At 43.3% G+C, this 23,983-nt stretch overlaps 1 protein-coding gene across 1 annotated transcript in view; it reads right to left on the bottom strand.

Moving 5' to 3' along the window:
* Positions 1-9,696: 9,696 nt before the first annotated feature.
* LOC143770434 (sialic acid-binding Ig-like lectin 13) overlaps positions 9,697-23,983 on the bottom strand; it is a 54,579-nt gene continuing 40,292 nt past the window's right edge. The window contains exons 6-11 of the mRNA XM_077260056.1: positions 22,475-22,720; positions 21,345-21,386; positions 18,668-18,919; positions 15,166-15,268; positions 12,553-12,643; positions 9,697-10,521 (exon numbers count right to left, since the gene is read on the bottom strand). Coding sequence (XP_077116171.1) covers positions 10,345-10,521; positions 12,553-12,643; positions 15,166-15,268; positions 18,668-18,919; positions 21,345-21,386; positions 22,475-22,720 — 911 coding nt within the window. The 3' untranslated portion in view covers positions 9,697-10,344. The remainder of the gene's footprint in view (positions 10,522-12,552; positions 12,644-15,165; positions 15,269-18,667; positions 18,920-21,344; positions 21,387-22,474; positions 22,721-23,983) is intronic.

Below are 23,983 nucleotides of genomic sequence, written 5' to 3'. Positions count from 1 at the left end.
CCCACCGCGCTCTGTACTAGGCCACACTTCCGGTCCGGCCCTCACTTCCGGCCGCGCCCAAACTTTCGCCGCCGAGCGCTGCTGACCCGCGCTGCCGGGTGGATTCCTGCCGGAGGGGGGAGCAGGTGGGGGCACCACGCTGCATCCTGCAGCCCCCGCAGGGTCCCCGGAGGGGCTCTGCTGCCTGCATCTGCCGCGCGTCGCTACTTCGGGGGACAACCTTTCAGGAGGCCTCGTCCTCCTCGTCCTGCTTCCCCGGCTCCTGCTCTCGTTGAGCAGCGTGGATAGCTGCTCCTCCAGCCATCCATCTCTACTAGACCGAGCCTCCCTCCTCAGCTGCGCGACCAGGCCATCCACCGTGGTCATGGTGAGTGCTGTGGGTGACACGTCTTCTCAGCTCTCCTGGCAATGCGGTACTGGTATTCCCGCACTTTTCCCCAGCCCCCGCCTCCTCGCCTACTAATACGCCCTCCCTTTCCATTACCCCACCAATCCCATTACTCCTATTATTTTTAGTCAAAATTTCAACCCCTCCCCTTGGCAACGCAGTCATGGGGGCTTCCATCAAGCTTCACCCATTACAGCCCCCCCGCTTTACACTACTGATCCTAAGTTACATCCTGTATTACACCCCAGAGCTGCACTCACTATTCTGCTGGTGCAGTCACTGTTTACAAACATTGCATTACAGATCCTGAGTTACATCATGTATTATACTCCAGAGCTGCACTCACTATTCTAATGGTGCAGTCACTGTGTACATACATTACATTACTGATCCTGAGTTACATCCTGTAGATCTTTTATTATAAAAATGAAAAACATAACAACAATAATAGCAGAAAACATAACAAAAATATTAGCCAGAAAATAATCAGTATACTGAACACTGGTCCAGCCGCTCATTCTCTCCTCCCACACATATTATACAGTATATACAGAATAACTACTTTGACCTTCAGGTCCGGTCACCAAACAAAATAATAATAACAAATAAAATAAACAATGGAAAACAAAGACTATATACATGAACTTTTTTTTTTTTTTTTTTAGTTTTAAATAAAATAACTACAAATTTAACAAATATATACAATACTACAAGCTATCCTCCATTCCCAACCCCCCGCACTGACCTGAGAGCTGGTCCTGCATCTCATGCCTCAGTCCATGTCCAACGTCCATAGGCCAGATCAGGCAGTGCCAGTTTTTCCCCCAAACAACCCAGTGTCCCATAGTCCCACAAGATAAACCCACCTCCCCCCCTTTCCCACCACCCAACCTAACACCTACACCCAAATCTATATCCCCATATACAATATATACATTATATACAGCAGCACACACCACAATAATTACAAAACACGAAGCCCAAGTTCGGCGCCTGCAGCCCTACATCACTGTATAATGATCAAACAAAACAAAAATCTACAGTGTCAGCAGCAGCCCACCACCAGGAAAGGAGATGACCAGACTAGGGCACACTAAAAGAAAAGCCCCTCCAGAGGAGCGCGGCCCTCCGTGCGCCCAGTCTCCCATACTCCAGAGAGCGCACCTTCACCAGGTCACCGAGTATGGTCCTAAACACATCGTCCACTGGGAGGATTTTTCGTTGCGTCGATACTAAGCACCGTGCGTTCCACGTGTGATACCTAACCACTGCGCTAACTAGAAATAAGGTGCAGCGGTCCCGACCACCCAGGTCTCCGAATGCTCCATAGGCCCATTCCGCATAGGAGAGACCGGCCAGCCGAGACCAGCCAATGAAGGCGCCCACCCTGTTGTACACCTCTGTGTTGAAGGGACAATGAAGCAGGAAGTGGTCCATGCTTTCCAGCAAGGTACCACAATGCTCCCGAGGACAATTCCTGTCCTCAGAGCTCCTACACTTCAGATTGTCCCTCACACACAGTTTCCCATGGAAGCAGCGCCAAGCCAAGTCCCAAAACTTCGAGGGGATCCTGATAGAATTCAAAAGATGCAAACCCACCCCAAGATCCCGACTTGGGCAGTCCCTGAGCGCCAGAGGCCTCTGGAAATGGGTCAACAGAACCCTACTGTCAAGTAGTTTCCTTGGCAGAGTCCTGATCTCCCACATTCCCAGACCCCACCGACGAATTACCTTCAGAACCAAGGTAGCGTAAGCCGGAAGATGTCCATGCGGTGTGCGAAGATCCTTCACTTGCCCTCCTGTCTCCCATTCCTGGAAGAAAGGCTGAAACCATCCCCTACAGGAGAATACCCACGGAGGAGCCCTCTCTTTCCAGAGGTTTGCGATATTGATCTTAATGAAGGTATCCACAAGGAATACCACAGGGTTGACCATACCCAACCCTCCTAGTCTCCTCGTACGGTAAGTAACCTCCCTCTTGACCAGGTTCAGTCTATTCCCCCATAACAGTTGGAAGAACAAACTGTAGACCCGAGTCCAGAGAGATTCCGGCAAGATGCACACACTGCCCAGATAAATCAGTAAAGGGAGCAGGTAAGTTTTGCTCAGGTTTACCCTTTCCCTTAGGGTCAAAGACAAACCCTTCCATTGGTTCACCTTCTGAGTGGCGATCTCTAGCCTGCTGTCCCAATTTTGTTTGGGGTAATCCCCCTGGCCAAATTCGATGCCAAGGACTTTTGCAGAGACTTTGGGTCCTGGAAGGGTGTCCGGGAGATCAAAACCAGGATCTCCTCCTCCCAGCCAGAGACTCTCACACTTATCCCGGTTGATCTTGGACCCGGATGCCTCCGAGTAGCAATCTACCTCTGACATCAGCCACCCTGCCTCCTCGTGAGAGGAAGCAAACACAGTGACATCATCGGCATACGCCACCACCCTCAGAGTGGCTTCCGGTGCTGCCTGATCCATCCCGATCCCGGCCAACGGTCCACGCTCCACCTTCCTAAGAAGAGGGTCAATCGCAAACACGTACAGCAGCGGGCTCAAGGGACAACCCTGGCGAACACCGGACCCAACCTCAAAAGAGCTACCAATCCAACCATTCACAAGCGGGAAACTCTCTGCCCCACTGTACAAGGTCTTAAGCCAATCAACAAACCCCCCCGGCAGGCCATATCTCAGAAGGACGGACCAGAGGTACTCGTGATTAACCCGATCAAACGCTTTTGCCTGGTCCAGTGACAGCATGTACCCCTTCCAGTGACCAGCCCTACCCTGCTCCACTGCCTCTCGGACACAGAGCACAGCACTAAATGTGCTGCGGCCTGGAACAGAGCAATGCTGGGCCCCCGAAAGGAGTCGGGGTGCAAATTTCACCAGCCGATTAAACAGCACCTTTGCTAGAACCTTCCTGTCTGCATTGAGAAGCGCTATGGGACGTCAATTCTCAATGCAAGACGGGTCCTTACCCTTTGACAAGATGATCAGAGCAGACCTCCTCATTGACTTCGGCAGAGTGCCCGAGGAAAGACACTCATTGAATACCTCAGTCAAGAGGGGAACCAAAACGTCCTTAAAGGTCTTATAGAATTCAGATGTTAAGCCATCTGGACCAGGCGATTTTTTGGGAGCAAGCCCTTCAATCGCCAACTGAACTTCCTCTTCCCTGATCATTTCTGTCAAAACGTCAAGAGAGGGGTCTACCCCTGGTTCGGGGACAGCTTCTGCCAGGAAAGCCGACATCTCATCCCAATCAAGATCCCTCTTCCCCAAGAGGTGCGAGTAGAAGGATCTGACAACCTCCAGGATCCCTGATCTGGATCGCCTCAGGGACCCCGTAGTGTCGACCAGTCCTGTAACCACTTTACTATTCACTGACATCTTGCAGTTTCTGTAAGGGTCGGGCGAGCGGTACTTCCCGTAATCCCTCTCAAAAACCAAAGATGCGTGTCTATCGTACTGACACCTCATAAGCAAAGATTTCACTCTGGAGATCTCCTCGCGGCTACCTCCAGTTGAGACAAGATGCTCGAGTTTCCTCCTCAGACCCTGATACAGGCGGTACCTGCTCAGACTCCTGAGGCTCGAGAGCTGGCGGAAGAATCTCGCCACCCTTTCCTTGAACATCTCCCACCACTCTGACCTACTACTACAAAGATCCAGTAAGGGTACCTGGCTCTGAAGAAAATCCTCAAAGGACTGTCTTATCTCCGCTTCTTCCAAGAGAGACGAATTGAGCCTCCAAAAGCCTCTTCCCATCCGGTGGGTCTCTGTAACATTCAGAGAAAACAAAATTAAACAGTGGTCGGAGAACTCCACCTCAACAACAGACACTGCTTAAGAGACAGCTTCCTCCTTTAAATAAAACCTATCTATTCTGGACCTACAGTTACCTCTATGATAGGTGAACCCCTCGTGGCCTGGGGTGTGCCGAATGTGGACATCCACCAGGCGAGCCTCACTAGCTATACTATTAAGGGTGACGCTATCATAAGTCAGCTTGTCTCTGGAACCTCCTCTATCTCGGGGCCTCGTGACAGCATTGAAGTCCCCTCCAAAGACAACCTGCCGACTTGTAAAAAGGTAGGGCTTGATCCTCATAAAGAGACACTTCCGGTCCCACTTAGATTGGGGACCATAGATGTTAATGAGCCGGAGCTCTTGTCCCTTCATGAGGACATCTAAGATCAGGCACCTCCCCATTTCTAACTCAATAACCCGTCGGCATTCCACCGGTGCGGTAAAAAGGACCGCCACTCCGCTATACGGCTCGGCCGCAAGAGACCAATAGGAGGGCCCGAGTCTCCACTCCCTCTTAGCTTTAAACACATCTGCCATGTTTGGCAGCCTGGTCTCTTGCAAAAAGAAAATGTCAGCTTCAACCCGGCTGAGAAAATCAAAGGCCGCAAATCTAGCTGTATTTGACTTTATGCTGGCGACATTAATGGACGCCAGCGTCAACGGAGTGGGTTCCGCCATCATTGGTGATTGAGTTAGATGGCTTTCTTTTTCCCACTCCCCTTATCCTCTGCCTCAGAGGAGGAATCCTTCCCCCTCTTTAATGACATGGAGGTATCCATTTCCACGCGTTTTTTATTTTTTTCGTCCTCGTCTCCGGACTCTGGGCCAGTCCCTCCCTCCAAGGATCTTACGTTCCCAGAAGGAGGAGACTCGGCGCCCCCTGTGAGCCCCGCCGAAGCCAGAACCTCACCCTCAGCTTCCTCCTCAGAGGAAGAGATGTTTTCAAGGGCTTGGAACCGGTTAGAAAGACCAACCAGAGGGGAGTCGGTTTTTCCTTCCTTAGGTACCTTGGTCAGAGCGGGAGAAGATTTTTTATCTCCCTTCTTTCTTTTCTTTTTGGTGCCGAGCTTACGCTTGTCCTCTAGCCACTGCCTATTATCCTCATCCATACTTTCATAATGGGAGGACTCTGAGGCAGTGGCACTCTCCTCCCTGTGGATCCTCCTGACCTCCTCATCCAACTCATCATCCCTTGGGGCCTCAGCAGCAAGACTGGCATCCAGGACAGGGGCCGCCCCAGTAGCCCGAGGCTCGCCCAGCTCCCTATCCTGTCTGCGCTTGTCTAGACGCCTTAGCTGGGCAGGCATCTTTTTATTGCTTTTCTTCCTTGGCCCCTCAGCTCCCTCACCCTTGCTAGTCCCTTCCCCAGCAGAATCAGCCTCACGGCTTTCTCCCACCGGGGTCACGACTGCGTTAGCGAAGGAGCGAGGACAACGGCTGAATGGTTGACCTAACTCACCACACAGGTGGCACCTAATCTCCACACAAGATGCAACAAGATGGCCGACATCCCCACACAATGCACACTTCTGCACAGTGCAGTTTGCGCTGAAGTGTGTGGGGTCGCCGCACCTGTGACAGAGCTTCGGTTGCCCCTGGTAGAAGACCAGGATACGATCCCTACCCAGGAAGGCAGATGATGGTATGTGGGCAACCGTACCACCTGAACGCTTAAGTTTTACCATAAACGTCCAGGCCCCTGACCAGATACCGAACTCGTCACGGTTTTTCTTTGGCATCTCCACTACCTCTCCATACCGGCCAAGCCACGTCATGATGTCATAACAAGAAAGCGACTCGTTACACGTCATCACGGTCACTTTCTTGACTTGATTTTGGCGAGACACCGCCTGAACGGCAAAGTCTCGCCAGCCGGGCTCATTTTTTGCCAACTCATAGTTCGACCAGAAAAGTTCAAGCCCCTCCGGCCGAACAAAGCTGACATCAAACTCAGGTGTGGAATAGGGATGTATCAAGGCGTAGATGTCAATCGCCTTGAAGCCCATCCTCAGCAGGAGCTCCACAACCTTCGACCTTGGAGGACACGCATCACTGCCCCTCCACCGAAGACGGACCACATTCCTACGCACACTACCCGGCCCGGCTGTTGGGAGGGACCACACTGTATCCCCCCCTCTTTGCTCTCGGAAGGCCCCGAGGCCATGCCTCTCTATCCAGAAGGATAGATCAACCTCTCGACCCTCTACCATTAGTGATCTCTCTCCCTTCTTTAGAGCTCCCAGGAGACGCCGTTGCAACATGCCGTCCCCAGAGCCCAGAGACGAGGAGGACGCCCTATTTCCCCCGGAGGTGACAGCGGCATAACTCCTGACAGGTGCTGCCACCACCGGGGGGGGCAACCGGACCAGTGACCACATCCACACCAACAGCATCACCATTACCCACCTCCATAACCTCCTCACCCTCCACCAAACCAGCAACCACACCACTAGACAAAGAGTTTTCCTCATCCATACCCACCAACACATTCACTCCTGCTGGACCAGTGACAACAGGGGGTGACATTTTGGCCTCCGCATCATCAGGCACAAGGGGCTGAGTCTCCTCCACAGAACTGGAGGTGACCTCACCCCTGGTTTTATGTGTGCCCTCCGCATCATCAGTTGATATTTTCCGCTGCTTCACGGTTGCTACCAGGCGCCGCTGATCTTTCGCTGTTGTGAGGCACCGCTGATCCTTAGCATCAGGATCTTGTTGACCAGCGGCGCCAACACAGAACAGGACTTTGGAGGGAGGACCGGAACGCCCAGCCCCGGTAACCCCCTCACACTGCCGCCGCTTCTCAACTAAGTGATCAGCGGCAACAGCATTCAGGGGCACCGAGGCCACCGGAGCTGCCCCTGACACCGGGCTGCTCCCCCCTCCCACTGGGGAGCGCACCACAGTATCGTGGCCTGATTTTTCGCCCGCCGCCGGGCCGCCCTCACTGTCCAGCCTCTCGGCTGATGCACCTGCTGCTACGTCCCTGCTACTACAAGCAGAAACGGAGCTCTGCGCCTCACTACATTGCTTTGTAGTCTCCCCGCGCCTTTGCACCGGATCCATAGCAGAACCCGGGCTGGGCTGGGCAACGGGGCTTATACAGCGAGCTGACCCTGCAGCCGACTCAGGGGGTACAGGGAGGGGGGCATATACATAGCTTACCGCTTCCTGCAGCTTAGGTTTGATCTTCACCTTTTTTTTCTGGCCCCCAGGTGCCTCCTCTGGCAAATCATCACCAAGATGGAAGTTCTGAAGGCACACTGGGGACTCCAGGAGCTTGATCTCTGCCATTAGTGCCCCTCCCTGGTCGATGTCACTGTCCTCCCCAGAGCCAGCAGAACTGCGACGAGATGTCATTGTCGCCTGTCCAGCAGGGAGCTCGCTGCACGTGGCCTGTGAGTGACTAAGCAGGCTGCCAGGTGGGGCTTTCTGCTGGTCATCATCCTCCTCCTCATCATCATCATCCACCTGGCACTCAGGCTGCAGCCCCATCTGCCTTTGCTCTCTGTTATCAGCCATTTCTCTGAATCGATCTTCATTAATAAGTTTTTCCTTAAATGGTCCACTTTTTTCTCTAATGAAAGCTTTTCTGACTTCAAGCTCATTGATGTTATCCTTCAGTCTCCTTACCTCCGCCTGGAGCTGATTCTTCCTCGGTTTGGAGGAACCTGCAGCTTTGTTGCTTGTGCAGCGCAGCTCCTCTCGGAGCCTCGTGATGGTCTTGCTTGCGTCTTCATACTCACGGAGGTGGCTCATGACCCGGGAGGCATAGGTGGACACAGACTCCCGGGGGCTCTGCAGCGCCCAACCCTCTTCAGTGAGGTCGGCTTCACCTCCGTGAGCACTCAGCTTTCCTCCAGAAGGACCGCCATCTTGCACACTAGCAGGCTTCTCCTCCATGGAAGCCTTGCGGCTTCTCTGGGTCTCTGCAGACCTGGGGGGAGTAGGAGCCACATTGCTGCAACTCCTGGTGGAGCGTCTCACCCCCGAATCCTCTGATGTGCAGGCTGGTTGCTGGTTCCTTCTGCCCCCCGCCAGCCTGGTCCGGGAAGCAGAAGCCTGGGACTTGGCTCCTTCACTCATCCCAGGAAACCCACTCCCTCCCTGGGTAAGAGAGAGAGCAGGTCCCCGGGTGGAGAGGTGGTGGTTCTCAGGAGCTCAGGAGCACACTGCAGGTTCAGCAGCGACCGCACCCACAATCAGCACAGTGAGTAGCAGCTGAGCAGAGCTGCACCCACTATCCTGCTGGAGCAGTCACTGTGCACATACATTACATTACTGATCCTGAGTTACATCCTGTATTACACCCCAGAGCTGCACTCACTATTCTGCTGGTGCAGTCACTGCGTACATACATTGCATTACAGTTCCTGAGATACATCATGTATTATACTCCAGAGCTGCACTCACTATTCTAATGGTGCAGTCACTGTGTACATACATTACATTACTGATCCTGAGTTACATCCTGTATTATACCCCAGAGCTGCACTCACTATTCTGCTGGTGCAGTCACTGTATACATACATTACATTACTGATCCTGAGTTACATCCTGTATAACACTCCAGAGCTGCACTCACTATTCTACTGGTGATGTCATTGTGTACAAACATTATATTATTGATCCTGAGTTACATCCTGTATTATACTCCAGAGCTGCACTCACTATTCTGCTGGTGCAGTCACTGTATACATACATTACATTACTGATCCTGAGTTGCATCCTGTATTACACTCCAGAGCTGCACTCACTATTCTGCTGGTGCAGTCACTGTGTACATACATTACATTACTGATCCTGAGTTACCTCCTGTATTTTACCCCAGAGCTGCACTCACTAATTTGCTGGTGCAGTCACTGTGTACATACATTACATTACTGATCCTGAGTTACATCCTGTATTATACCCCACAGCTGAACTCACTATTCTACTAGTGCAGTCACTGTGTACATACATTACATTACTGATCCTGAGTTACATCCTGTATTGTACCCCACAGCTGAACTCACTTTTCTGCTGGTGCAGTCACTGTGTACATACATTACATTACTGATCCTGAGTTACATCCTGTATTATACTCCAGAGCTGCACTCACTATTCTGCTGGTGCAGTCACTGTGTACATACATTACTGATCCTGAGTTACATCCTGTATTATACTCCAGAGCTGCACTCACTATTCTGCTGGTGCAGTCACTGTGTACATACATTACTGATCCTGAATTACATCCTGTATTATACCCCAGAGCTGCACTCACTATTCTGCTGGTACAGTCACTGTGTACATACATTACATTACTGATCCTGAGTTACAACCTGTATTATACTCCAGAGCTGCACTCACTATTCTGCTGGTGCAGTCACTGTGTACGAATATTACTTACGGTACCCCTGAAATATAATGCAGACTGTGAATCAAGATGTTTTGTAGATTTATATTTTTCATAGTGAATTGTCGAGCTCTAAAGATAATATTCATTTGTACTTACAGACAGCATAAGTAATTACACACAAAATATTCCCTTTTTATTGTGACTTGTGTAGATTACAATCGTTCTTTGTGCTAGATCATTATTTACACTGCTTGTATCGGAAGTCGATTATCAAAAATAAAATCTATATAAAAAATAAATAAACAGAATTTCAGCCACAAGTCGCTAATTTATAACTAGAAGAAGAATACCCACAATAAGTGACCTACTAAATTGAAAGTGTTTCCTCCCCTCTATCAAATAATACTTAAATGTCTATTTTCTGCTGAGACTTAATTAAGATGGTCTGTGACAAATAGGTCAAAGTGTCATCAGTAATGCTTTTTAGATAAACAAGCATCAGCTGCTATGAACTCATGAGCGGGTTACATTTAGGTTAACAGCTGTGTCATCAAAGGCGGATTTCAGACAGGTAATGTGCTGTGACATCATCAATGCGTTTCCATCAGTTAAATTCCTGGTAAAACAAAAGTCCATTTCCAAAATTGTGTGACATCACAAGTTTTCGTCCAGTGACAAATTGTGACATTACGACTGTAGATCTCATCGCAATTAGTTTCAGACAGATCAGCTTAAATGTAGCACCAAATTAGTTGGGGCCAATTTACTCTTCGTGTAGACGGCCCCTCAGTGTTTGGTATTCTCTCTTGTGTAAATGCTACTTTTTTATTTGTGCATATACAATTTCCATATTTTTTGGAGCATTTGTAGGTTTCAGCTTTGAAAAATCAATAGTGGCATAATGTATGTCATCAACGTTCATATATTCGGAGGTGTTGTTGTCCTCTGGTACTGAATAGACTGAGTTGGTTCCAGTCTGTTGGGTTTGGTTTCCCTACAATAAAAATAAAATAAACTTAAAAATCAGTCATAAGCCTGGGATACTTTAACAACGGACAACAATTCAATGATAGATGTTGAATGGACAATTAAAGATCTATCATTGAATTGTTATCTCTTATTAAAGTATCCCTTATAGGGGTTTCTGTAAGTATACAACAAGCTACGAGTGGTATTTAATAAAGGTTTCTGGAACTGTTTAAACTTTTTAAAAGTAGACTCAAGACTGTTATTATGAGTGAGAATATACCAGAATGTGAGAAATTGTAAATTCATGCATAAAAGATGCATGGGCTGCCCTGCCGATGTTCACCACAGAGAGATGGGACAGATGGAAACGCCTATCACAGGTAATGATGATGACTGCGCAGTGCCTGTCATTACAGTTTTAATGTAGGAGATGACAGTTTAGTCTCATGACTGTAAACTTATAACTCACTAGTTTATTTAGGACAATACAGAGTAAATGATATAGAATCATAGAATGGTAGAGTTGGAAGGGACCTTCTGGGTCATCTGGTTCAGCCCCCTGCTCAAAGCAGGATTCACTAAATCATCCCAGACAGATGTCTGTCCAGCCTCTGTTTGAAGACTTCCATGGAGGAGAACTCATCACCTCTCGTGGCTGCCTGTTCCACTCATTGATCACCCTCACTGTCAAAAAGTTTTTTCTAATATCTAATATGTGTCTCCTCCTATTCAGTTTCATCCCATTGCTTCTAGTCTTTCCTTGTGCAAATGAGAGAAAAGATGATCCTTCTACAATGTGACAGCCCTTTGACATATTTGTAGACCGCTATTAAGCCTCCTCTCAGTCTTCCTTTTTGCAAGCTAAACATTCTCAAATCCTGTAACCGTTCCTCATAGGACATGGTTTGCAGACCGGTCACCTTTCTGGTTGCTCTTCTCTGAACTTTCTCCAGTTTATTGATGTCCGCCCAGCAGATAAAGATGGAACAGGCTTCAGATAGTCATGTATTGCTCTAGTAATGCAACTAGTGATTGAAAGCAGAGCGTAGAAGAATAACATGAGGGATGAAAGCTAGAGATCAAGATTGAGGATGAAGGAAGAAAACAATAACCTGGCCTAATTGGAAGTAAGCACACAATATAGAAAAGTACGGAATGTGATAGGCAACCAGGTGGGAGGTGCAGTTATAGAACAGAAAAATGGAAGTGCTTTTCTAAGTTAATCATAAGCCAGTGTGAAGACAATGAAATGGGACATGAGATGAAGAGCTTTGCAGGAGCCTATCTGGTTTATACTTTAATAAATTGTAGTCCAGTTTGTTGGAGACCTTGTAGGAGATGGTTGTGGTAGTAAATGTGACAAATTAGGCTTAGGTAGATGTGGACAGTTCAGCAGAAGAATGGACATCTTATGTTGACTTGATGTTTTGAGAAATAACATATAGATCAATAAATGGTTAAGAGCAAATATGGTAGAAGATGATTCAAGAATCATAAAGATATTGAAGCAAACAACATGAATGTACTAGCTTTTAGAGAAAACCTTCTCAAAACTTTTGTAATCCCTACTGATCTTGAGAACCAAGGTGCACCACTCCTCTTCAGCATGGCCACTTCTCAGACAGAGCTTGTAAGGTGCTTGTCACATTATCTGATAGTCATTCCATAAATATTTTTTGAGAACTTCTTAACTTATATGGTTCCATAATATATTTTCAGTAGTGATGAGCGAATATACTCGTTACTCGAGATTTCCCGAGCACGCTCGTGTGTCCTCCGAATATTTTTTAGTGATCGGAGATTTAGTTTTTTTTTACCACAGCTGGATGATTTACAGCTACTAGCCTGCTTGATTACATGTGGAGATTCCCTAGCAACCAGGCAACCCCCAAATGTACTTAGCCTGGCTAATAGCTGTAAATCATTCAGCTGAGGCGATGAAAACTAAATCTCTGAGCACTAAAAAATACTCGGAGGACACCCAAGCATGCTCGAGAAATCTCGAGTAACGAGTATATTCGCTCATCACTAATTATCAGCCATCAGGTCTACTTACATGAATGTGCACATCAGAGTTGGCATAGATTACGCTGGAGTCATCAGCATTCATCTCTTTCTTGTCTTCTGATTTCTTTGACAGCTTTTTCCTAAAGACAATATAAGGACATTAACCTGATGAACTTCAAGTGGACCTGTCATCAGAATTTTGCTAAGTAAACTACAGGCATTGCCAAGTTGGCACCGCTACACTGAATATAATGATACCTGGTGATGGAATTTATCTTGCGGTTGTTGTTTAATCTTGATTTGCAATTTTCAGTTAATGATATGCTCGTGCTCCGGGGTGATCTGTAGGCGTGCCTGTGGGCAGGTCTGTGGACTTCACTTTATTTGATGCTCTGTTCTCATATTCATTCTTATTGGATTAAATGACAGGTCACTGATACTTCACTGACCCTGTTTCCTATTTGAAATACTGCATATAATATTGTTGGCTTTTAAAAACAAAATTTATCTCCAGAAAAATTGTGCCAGTGGCGTTGCCTGCACAGTAGTATCTATCACTTACTGGTAGATACCACCGCGCATCTTCCACCATCATCTTGCAGGAGCCAGTTTTTTATTTTTTCTCCATAAAAATGGCATAAACTATGGTGCATGCGCAGTGGCATCTATCGGCAAGTGATGCATTCAATGTGGCCAAGCACCACCTACCAGTGGGCAGTGCTTGCACAGAGTAAGAGCATTGCTTGCCGATAGATGCTACTTCGCATGCATCACCACCAGAACCATTTTGTTGGCTGCAGTAAAATGGCAGGGGCGACGATTGAGCAGTAGCATCTACTGCCAAGCGATAGATGCTACTGCACATGCACCGCCACCATTTTTTTTGGAGCAAAAAACAAGTTTGGTTCCAGCAAGATGGTGGCGGCACATGCACAGTAGCATCTATCGGTAATCCCTAGATGCTACTGTACAGGAGCCGCTGCCACCATTTTGCCGAAGGTAAATTGTTTTCTTTAAAGCCCACACTATTATATGCAGCATGTAAAATAAAGGCAGGTCACTAACTGATCAGTGACCTGTTATATAAGCCCATAGGGATGAATATGAGAACAGACCACCAAATAAAGACCCACCCAAGAACCGCCCCGGAGCACGAGAATCTCATTAACTGATAACTACAAATATAGATTAATCAACAACATCAAAATTGGATTTCCTCAACCCAGGTATCATTTTAATCAGTATAACGGCGCCAACCTGACAATGCCTGTAGCTTACTTGACAAAATTCTGATGACAGGTTTGCTTTAAATTGAATCAATTTTTTCATGGTCATCAAGATTTGTTCCCATTTTCATAGATCTACAAATTAGGAAGAATGGAACAGCAGGCCAATTCTCTTCTATCTTCTTGTAATTTACAGAAAAACTGATGTTTTCATCAAGATTTATTCTTTTTGCATCTAGCATCAACATATTTCATATAATGATTCCCACTCACAGAAGATAATTGATGATAGTGTCATTGGCAGTCTTGGTGAATGAGTTACCCCATCGAGATGTACTCAGTGCTAGGAGTTGAGTTTCCTCTGCTGCACAGGGGAAATCTTGATCTGTGTCTGCTGCGGTCTCCCATTCTCCATTGGCCGCAGTGGAGCCTGCTCAGCGGAGACGTCGGTCCCAGCGTCTCACTAAGACTGATACTGTGCAAAGGCTTACTGCTGCCTCTCCAGGATCTGCTATTGTACCCTGCACAGATCTACGGTGAACAGGCTTTTCTGGGACTAAGTCCTGCTTTGCACACACTGAGCATGCCCAGGGTAAGGTCTCTCAGTGGAGATCAAGGGTCACATGCTCAGGTACTGCAGCCAAATCTATTGGTCCTTCTAGGAAGGTCCTGTAGGTGCGCAGGCTCTGTAGCAGCCTCTCATTGGTCCTTCTAGGAAGATCCTGTACGTGCTCCAGCCATTTAAGGCTCGCATGGCCGCACGGCCATGCGCTAGTATCTTCCAAAGTTACGTGCTTTGCGCCACTGTGGTCATGTGTTGTATGTGTTCAGGGACCCGGCTGAAATAAGCCCCTAGAATGCTGGCACCTCCGGCGAGGAGTTTTGTGTGCATGCATGACCACTGACTGCTCTCATTTGGGTAGTTAGCCTGTGCCTCTGTGAAAGTCTAACAGGGCACAGAGCTTTGCTTTCACGGCCATTCTGTGAAGCTAACAGAGCTGATTCATACCGCCATATAGTGCCACCCATTACTTAGCAGCAGGTTCTTTCCTGCACGGTGGATCCCGGGTTGCGAACGCACCAATCCCATCTAATAAATATATTCGGCGCGTTCTGCCAACCCTAACACTCAGCAAATAAAATAGAATGGTGGAAGTAACTTTACGAAAGCCATTTGCTTGAGGTTGCAGTCATAGTTGACCCATTCTGAATATTGCTATTGGTCTCCACTTTTAGGTTGATTAACTAGTTTTGATGAGAAAGCATTTTTCAAAAAAGCGTCACTCCTGTCCATAGACTGAGTCTGGGGGGACCAATAATATGGGAGATACCAATAATATCGGAGGTACCAATAATATGGGGAGTACCAATAATAATGCAAAATCATCAAATATACACAAACAAAACTCCAGTATGGTAAAATATGAGATACTTACTTTCTGAGATAATACACAACTAAGGCTCCACCAATAAGCAACAACACAATGACAACTACACAGCTGACAGCAATGATTATCCCAGTGTCGTTTCTTGGTTGAGCTGGGAAAAAATATAAATCATTAGGTACAGTATTGTTTCCAGAAATGGCTGTTTTTGGTATTATAACTCTTGAGGCTCTTAATTTTTTTCCTAAAGTCTCATAATTTTCTTCTTCCCCATCATTGTAGTTGACGAACAGATTCAGCAACAAAGAGAAGAACGTTAGAACCTACTGTGAAGGAAATTTATAATCAATCCATGATTCATTTCTCCATCCCTTAGGAAACCAGACTATAACTGAAGACAGAAACGCTAAGGTATTTCTGTTATTCTCCTTTTTATGTTAGAACTGTTTTGCATGTTTGTGTGTCATTTTATTTTTACCTTTTTTATATATTTATTGTAAACAGTGTATATTTTTATATTAAAGCTAAAAAATCTTTAATAAGTTTGTCCTTGTATGCTCTAAAAGAACCAATAACCCTTCAGAGAGTGTGTGACCTTTTGACTGTCTGATAGTTTCATATTTTGGGGACTCATCACCCCATGTGTTGGATGAGTGGTGGTAGCAAGTTAAGAAATCAGGGTGTACTGAATGTGTCGGGGTGTGACTTATGCTCACTTTATAATTAAATCAGAGATTAAGAGCTAGATTAGGTGATGGGAGATAAATTAACCCATGCAGGTGCACTCCAAGTAACGTGCTGAGCAGTGTGTATGTGACAAATTACCATGTGAAAATCACACCTGCAAATATCCTGGAAATCATTTTACATTGGAATACAAATTTTAGAAAAAGAAAATTGTCCCTAAATGATGATGATGATTTTTTTAAATCCAAATATTCTGAGGATTTTAAAAAAATTATATTTATAACATTTATAAAAAGTTTATAAATTTATACACATTTTATAAAAATTTTATTTTTTATTTTTTTATTTTATAAAAATTTATAAAAAATTTATAAAAAAATTATATTTACAATGCTCTAAATAGTAGAAAAAAGGATGGATGTTTTTAGATATACAGTAAAGAAAAAAATAATTTGTAATTTAAAAGAGAACGTCCATTCTTGATCACTAGAGGTATGGCTCCATCAAATAAAAGATCTTGATCGGTTTGTTTTCGATATTTAAACATTACATAATCCTGTTACATTGCATGTAGTTACTACAACTATAAACAAAATATAATAATTCAACAATAAGAATGAATAATGAACAAATCTTTCTACATTTCAATTCACCAGCTTCGGCAAATTTTCCAAAAGATTTGATTTGCAACAAATCAATTTTTCTTGAATCTTGAGTTTGGCAAAGACTTCAATTAACCTGAAAGCACATATATGATGCTCTGAGGTCTCAAGTGACAGTATCTAGCCCTTTTGATGCTCTTTAGTGCAAAAACAGTCTTAGTAATGTCACATACTGTATATTGCTATGGGTAAATGGATTTTAGCTGTTTATGAATGTGGATGGTAGCTGATTTTTAGTACTGGGCTGTCACACATTATCTGTAATGTTTATTCAGCGTTATATGGCTTTATCTCCTTTTCTCTATTGCTGCGTGGTGAAGTGTGACATCCTCTCACTATATTTCGTATTCATGCTGGCTATGAAATTAGTTACTGATTAGCTGTGCCATACCATGTGATGTGACAGTTTCAATTATTATGGGGAAGTCTGCACAACCTCACTTGCGGTCATATGAGCCTTCACTGGCTCATGCAATCTTTTTCTTTGTGAAAAATGGCAGTGGACACTTTCATGACATTCATGCAAATCTAATGGCAAATTGCCTCTACCCATGATCCGCCTGACTATAACTCCTGTCCTTTGCTTTGAATCTGAAACGTCAACTACTCTACATATCAGATGTCGCTAATTGACACTACTTCTTGGGTAATGATTGAGAGATTCCCTGTATTTTTTTTCCATCCATTGGCCGACCCAGTGGGTCCACATCTCCTTTTGGCTGATAATATAGGATAATTGGGTTAGGTACAATGAATCTTTCATTTTTAGGTTTAAAGGGCCACTGTAACCCCCCTCCAGCCGTTATAAAATAAAAGAGCCACCTTGTGCAGCAGTAATGCTGCATTCTAACAAGGTGGCTCTTTTAGTTTTTGGTTCAAGTATTCCGAAAATAAAGCATTTTTAAACTTAGTCAAAATAATTGTCTTTAGACAGGGAGGTGGGTCCTCACTCCCCAGCTTCAACCACTACACTGCCGTCACTACAATCTTCAGTGGCTTTCGGCGTCGCCCCCTCAGCGCTGTTTACGCTTCCAAACCGGCGCCTGCGCTGTGTACTACTGTGCTGCGCAGCCAGGCTTGCAGACTGCGCCTGTGCGGCCGCCCTACTTGTGAATCCCAGCCCTGCACTCTGCCTAATGCATAACATAGTGCGGTGCTGGGATTCAAAAGGTGGGTGGCCGCACTGCCCGCACAGGCGCAGTCTGCCAGCCTGGCTGGGATGTCAGACGGCCAGAGCTTACTGCGCAGTACACAGCGCAGGCGCCAGTTTTGAAGCGTAAACAGCACTGAGGGGGCGGCGCCGAAAGCCACTGAACATTGGAGTGACGGCAGTGTAGCGGTTGAAGCTGGGGAGTGAGGACCCGCCTCCCTGTCTAAAGACAGGTATTTTGACTAAGTTTAAAAACGCTTTATTTTCGGAATACTTGAACCAAAAACTAAAAGAGCCACCTTGTTAGAATGCAGCATTACTGCTGCACAAGGTGGCTCTTTTAGTTTATAACGGCTGGAGGGGGTGACAGTGGCCCTTTAAAGTAGAGTAAAAGACCATAGATAACAAAAAACATTGAAGTATTATATTTATTTGTTACCCATATAGCAAAACATAACCTCACATTTAAAGAACAATGGTCTACAGCAGTGGTCCCCAACCTTTCTGACCTTGAGAGCTACATTCAGCTTAAAGAGAGGGTTGCGAGCCACATTCAGCACTGAGAGAGGGTTGCGAGCCACTTCCAGCTCTCACCCCCTTCAAAGTAGTGTCAACCAAAGCCCCCATTACAGGTATAATGATAACCAAAGCTTTTGCACAGAAATTACTCCAGAGCAGTACACTGAGATCCAGGGGTTCCCACAATACCCCCATTCAGTATTCTCCCAACACACTGTCACATCCAGCTTTGAGCACCTTCTGTAACAGGTAGTACAAACTTCCAGCGTACCATACCTAAAACATCGCTAAACCCCTAAGACCAGTAAATATGCATCTAGATCTGCAATTCTATGCAGGGCTACTCACAAAATTCACCATTTTGAGATATGCTCTTGATACCTGTTTACAAGACCTGGACCTAATGCATCAAGCTGGCAGACAGTCGCGAGCCACAATTCATGGGGCCGGGAGCCACATGTGGCTCCCGAGCTACAGGTTGGGGAGCCCTGGTCTACAGTATCATGACACCATAAATTTCTTTCTATTTACTTACGGGTCACCTTGATGATGATGGAGGAATTAGAAGTCCCATAAATATTTCTGGCCACACAAGTGAACTGTCCTTCATCACTGAGAGATACTTTGTTAAAGGAGAGATGACCTTGGACAGCGGTAAACTTAGTATTTTTTGAACCAGTTGGTATCCAGGACAATGAAGCCTCCGGAAAGCTTTTTGCGGTGCAGACTAAAGTTGAAGTGGTGCCTTCCATGATGTATATCATGTGCTCGTCACCTGTTCTACAATCTGTGATTAAATAAAGAAAAATGCATGTGCAAATAGTTATTTTTTACATTTTCCCTATTTCTTATTCTTTTTGACCGATTGTCATCAAAGTACTGCAGTGCGCAGGTGCCAGGGGCTCTTTTACCTTTACCGGCACCTGCGCACTGCAGTACTTTGCTCTGCCCTCAATAGGGTAGAGAAGTAAGCCTGCGCAGGAGCCAAAGAACCTGTGTGGATGATGCAGGGTCGTGTCATCCACAAGAAGCAAGCAGGTGGGTGATCATAAGAAGATGGGAGGCATTGGACCAAGACCAGCGACACCCATCGGACCGGACCGCACCACTGGTGTGCATAATAAAACTTATTTTTCAGTTCTTCCCAGTCGGGTGGGGGGCTTAAATACAGCATTATAGAATGCTGTGTATAAGCCCTAAAAGGTGATGGTCGTATCTTATATTGGCCAAAACTGCTGACAGGCTCCCTTTAATCATTTCCTCCTTTCAGAAGATCAGCTTTAACATGAGCAGCATACTGCTACATGGAGGTATAAATAACATGAACAAAATTAAAATCTACCAAGAAGTTGTGCAAAGATCCAAGATTTTGAGACTCAAAACTATTTTTAACCATTGAAAAAATAACTATACATGGACTAAAGGCCAAAATTCAATTTTCAATAACTCAACATTTTACCAATTTTAACAAAAAAAGTTTGTTGTCTTTAAAGCTTCCAAAGCTAAACATGTTTTTATAAAAAAAAGCTAAACAACCACTGTTAAAAGACATTAATCATGGTAAAAATACAAGGCAAAGCAAAAATTAAACCCTGAAACACAAAAATAATCTCCAATGCAAAAATGATTGGCAGCACAATTGAAAACATCAAAATAATTCACATTACATAAAAATAAATCTAAATACAAAAGTAATCCATATAAATAAAATTGGTATAAAGGGGGTCGGCACAAGGTATTATAGGAGGTGCTTATAAACAATGTCATATATCACAAAAGTAATTTTCAGCACAAAAAAAATAATCTAATCACAAAACGTATCTACAACACAAAATAATCTAAATCACAAATCTAATCTATAGTACAAAAATAATCTTAGTACAAAACTAATCTTCACCCCCCCCCAAAAAAAAAAACCAAACATAAAATACACAATTAATCTATAGCTATAAAAAATCTACAATACAAAAATAATCAAAAACAATTAATTTAATTGGGAGGCCAAAAATAATTTAAAACACAAAAGTACAGATTAAATATAATTGTAAACTACAAAACTATCTTACAGCACAAATCATTAAAATTACAAAATTAAACTGTATAATAATCTAAATCATAAAATAATTTAAATAAAAAAACTAAACTATAATACAAAATGAATCAGCATAAAAACTATTTAAAATACAAAATTACTCTATATCACAAAAAATGTATAGCATAAACCAAAACCTAAAATACAATACAAATCTTCAGCAAAAAAATAATTTAACACCTAAAACAAATCTACAGCACAAAAAAACTAAATTACAAAACTAACTACAATATTCTACAGCACAAAAATAGTCTAAACTACAAATTCAATTTACAGTAAAAAGTCATCTAAAAATACAGAACAAACTTGATTTAGAATACAAAATGAATCTGCAGCAAAAGCAAAAATAATCTAAATCATGAAAGTTACCAAAGCATAAAAATAATCTAAATGTATAAGTATTCTAAAAAAAAAAATTCTAAAAGACATAATTTATCTACAGGGTAAAATTGTTTAATACAAAATTAATCTAAATCACAAAACTAATCTAGAGCACAAATTATTATAAATAGAAAACTAATCTGCAACAGAAAACAAAATTTAATACACAAAACTAAAGACCAAAAATAACTTAAAACAAAAAACTAATTTTGCAGCACGAAAATGTCTAAAGCAAAAAAACAAATTTGCATCTGAAAAAATTAAAAACACAAAATAATCTAACACAAAATCTTAATCTTTAGCACAAAATTAAGCTATAAAAGACTAATCTAAGGCACAAGAATAATCTAAAATTCAAAACTAACCTCAGAAAAATAAACAATAGCATAAAACTAAACTAGAACAAAAACACAATCCAATAAACAAAACTAATCTGCTTGAGAAAAATAGTTGAAAACAAAAATGTAATTTAAAGGGCTAAAACATTCCAAAGAAAAAACTAACCTAAATACTAAACTAATGTTAAGCACAAAAACAGTATAAAATAAAACAGCAATGTATAGCACAAAAATAATACAACATAAATAATTTAGAGCGCTAAAATTATCTACAACACAAAAAATAAACTAAAACACAAAATGATCTGAAACAAAACTAATCTAGGACAAAAAAATTGACACAAATCTGTAATACAAAATTAATCTACAGCAATATAAAACAAGAAAACTCATTGTTATACCTTCAGTCGTTGCACACTTTATATTGGGCGTTCTAGGAGCATCTGAAATAACAAATACATTTTATAAATATTTTCATACATATAGATACATACAGGTACATTAGTGGTGGAAAGGGTAAAAAAACCTTTATATTAAGTGTGTTTGGTTAAGAGGGTTCATGTGAGTTTGTCCCCGGTTCCAAACACATTTTTCTCCTCTCTGATGTCCTAGTCGAATCATTCAATCATTTATCCTCTTGACCAGACATCAGCACCCAAGGTTATCAGTAAAAGTGGGTGAGTTATTGCATTTGTCATTTAAAGGGATGAATGATAAAGTAATATAGTACCAGAAAATGACATATTTAAATCAGGTTGGTTGTTTTTTATGTCAGTACATATTACAAAAATCATAAAACAGGTCAATTTGTACCCTGTCAAAATGAGAACACAATGTAGTTTGACTTTTTTTTGCAGCTCATCTGCTTTACTGTATAGACTGGGATAAAGTCAACAGAGTCATGTCTTGTTTTAATTAGAGAGTAAGTCAGTAGTCATCTTTTATCATTAAAAAGCAAGGTCAGCACATTCATCTATAGAGTGTGGGGTCATCAGAGCAGAGTTGTATATTGCTACTAGAGGATGGGGTCAGAAGAGCCATTTATTATAATTAGATGTTGGAACCATTGCTCATATATTATTACTAGAGGGTGGAGTCAGCAGAGTCATCTATTACGATTACTACAGGGTGGAGTCTGTAGTATGATCTATTATTTTTATTAAGGAGTGAGTTTAGTAGAGTCATTTATCACTATTAGAAGTCATCTGTTATTATTAGAGAGTGTGTTCAGCAGAATATTCTATATTACTAGAGTATGAGTCCATATTATTACTAGAGGTGTTTATTAAAATTGGAAGGTGGAGTAGAAAGAGTCATCTAAATAGTCTAATGAAGAGGAGGTCTTATACTCTATTCACTGTTTACTTCCCGCTGATGCCAGAGCTGCCGGCAGTCGGTCTCCCACCGATCTATTATCAATGGCCAAACCAAAGGATCAGTCATCAATATAATGTTAGTGGAAATCCTTTTTAAGCTGAAATTAAATAAGTCCAGATAATTAGTTATCTTTAGGTCTTGGCAGTCTACTCACAGTGAACAATTATATCAATGTTTTTTTCGGAGATCCCAAGGTTATTCTTTCCCTTACACAAGTATTTCCCAGCATCACTAGGACTAATATTGGTAAGGTTGTAGATAAGCCATTGTCCAGTAACTGCTTCTTTTTTCTCATTTTCCACTAGCAAAGTAATTTCGGCTATAGGGTTGCTGTCCACTGTGCAGTTTATCTGTGCACTGTTTCCTTCTTTGACTATAAAAGTATTATCTTTAACACCACCTAAAGGAAACAAACAAAAAGACAATGAAAGTCACAAATAGGAGAAATATGTGATGGAATGTGACACAGGAGCCATTTTGATATAGCATTTTAAGCAAGAGCAAAAAGTAGATTCACTACAAGTATCAATTCCCTTTGGTCGTGTCTTTATTGGACTTTTATTTGGTAGTATCTCCTGTGAAGGAGCAGTGCTGGTTGGCAGGTACCTATCACCGAGGTGACTAGCCTCGGTGATGAAAGTCCTAGAATTGAAAGCTCCATTAATGTTAAGTTACTGAGAGGTATTTTGCTAACAAAAGAGATTTTGGGTCCAGGATTTAGGAATGACCAAAGAGCCTGGGTGGGAATGGTTGCTCCCATACACTCCAATACTGGCCTTGCAGGTCTTATAAAAGGTAGCTGAATTGGCTCAGGTGTGTCTGAGGTAGTGGAGCTGGAATGAGAACTCTAATCGCTAGTGCCTCACTTACAGTCAAAGTAAATCTGCAATATTACTGTGACTTCCCTGAGAAAGGACTGTGTTTTTATTATTGAATGCTTTCTTTTAGCTAGCTAACGAAAAGCTGTTTTATATACTTTTGAGAGTTACTAAGCCTAAAACAGTTTTGCACTAGAACCAATTGCTTGTGTGTACCCCTTAATGCTGCTAGAAAGCTTAAATCCCTACACTTCCCATAACAAAAAACATTGTTTCCTGTCATTTCTAGTCACTGTCTCAAATTCAGTATACTTCTGTTCACATTCCAAAATGGTCATCTAGGACCTAGGTACCAATTTTTGTCTTCATTGTAGGCACTAATGTTTGACATATTATCACCATAGACTAATAAAAATCCATCCCCAACAAAGAAACAAAGAAACCCAGAAGTAAATCATCTTGTCCATTGTCAGCCCATTTGTCCGATAAAGAGTGTAGTTCATCTTCATTATTTGATTGCTAGTAGACCAGTCCAACATGGATTAATAAGATGATCATTTACAAACTTCTAACAACAATAATGCCACCTTTACATGAATTTGTTTAAGAATGTCAAATTCTAGTGACACGATAGTAAAGCACTCAACAGATTGCAATTCCCCTGGATTGTTCTCATATCTATATATTTAATTGTCTAAGGGTCTGTTTGTCTGTAACCGAAATCCTACGTCGCTGATTGGTCGCGCCCGGCCAGCATCGACCAATCAACATTCATCAATAAACTACATACATATACTAGAACGAGAATAACATGGAGGACAGCCTGTGAGGGAGAGAATAACATG

Source organism: Ranitomeya variabilis, chromosome 4 (assembly GCF_051348905.1).
Source record: "Ranitomeya variabilis isolate aRanVar5 chromosome 4, aRanVar5.hap1, whole genome shotgun sequence".
In the NCBI taxonomy this organism is placed as follows: Eukaryota; Metazoa; Chordata; class Amphibia; order Anura; family Dendrobatidae; genus Ranitomeya; species Ranitomeya variabilis.
The sequence above is the reverse complement of the archived record's forward strand: the minus strand, read 5'-3'. Positions and strand labels throughout refer to the sequence as shown.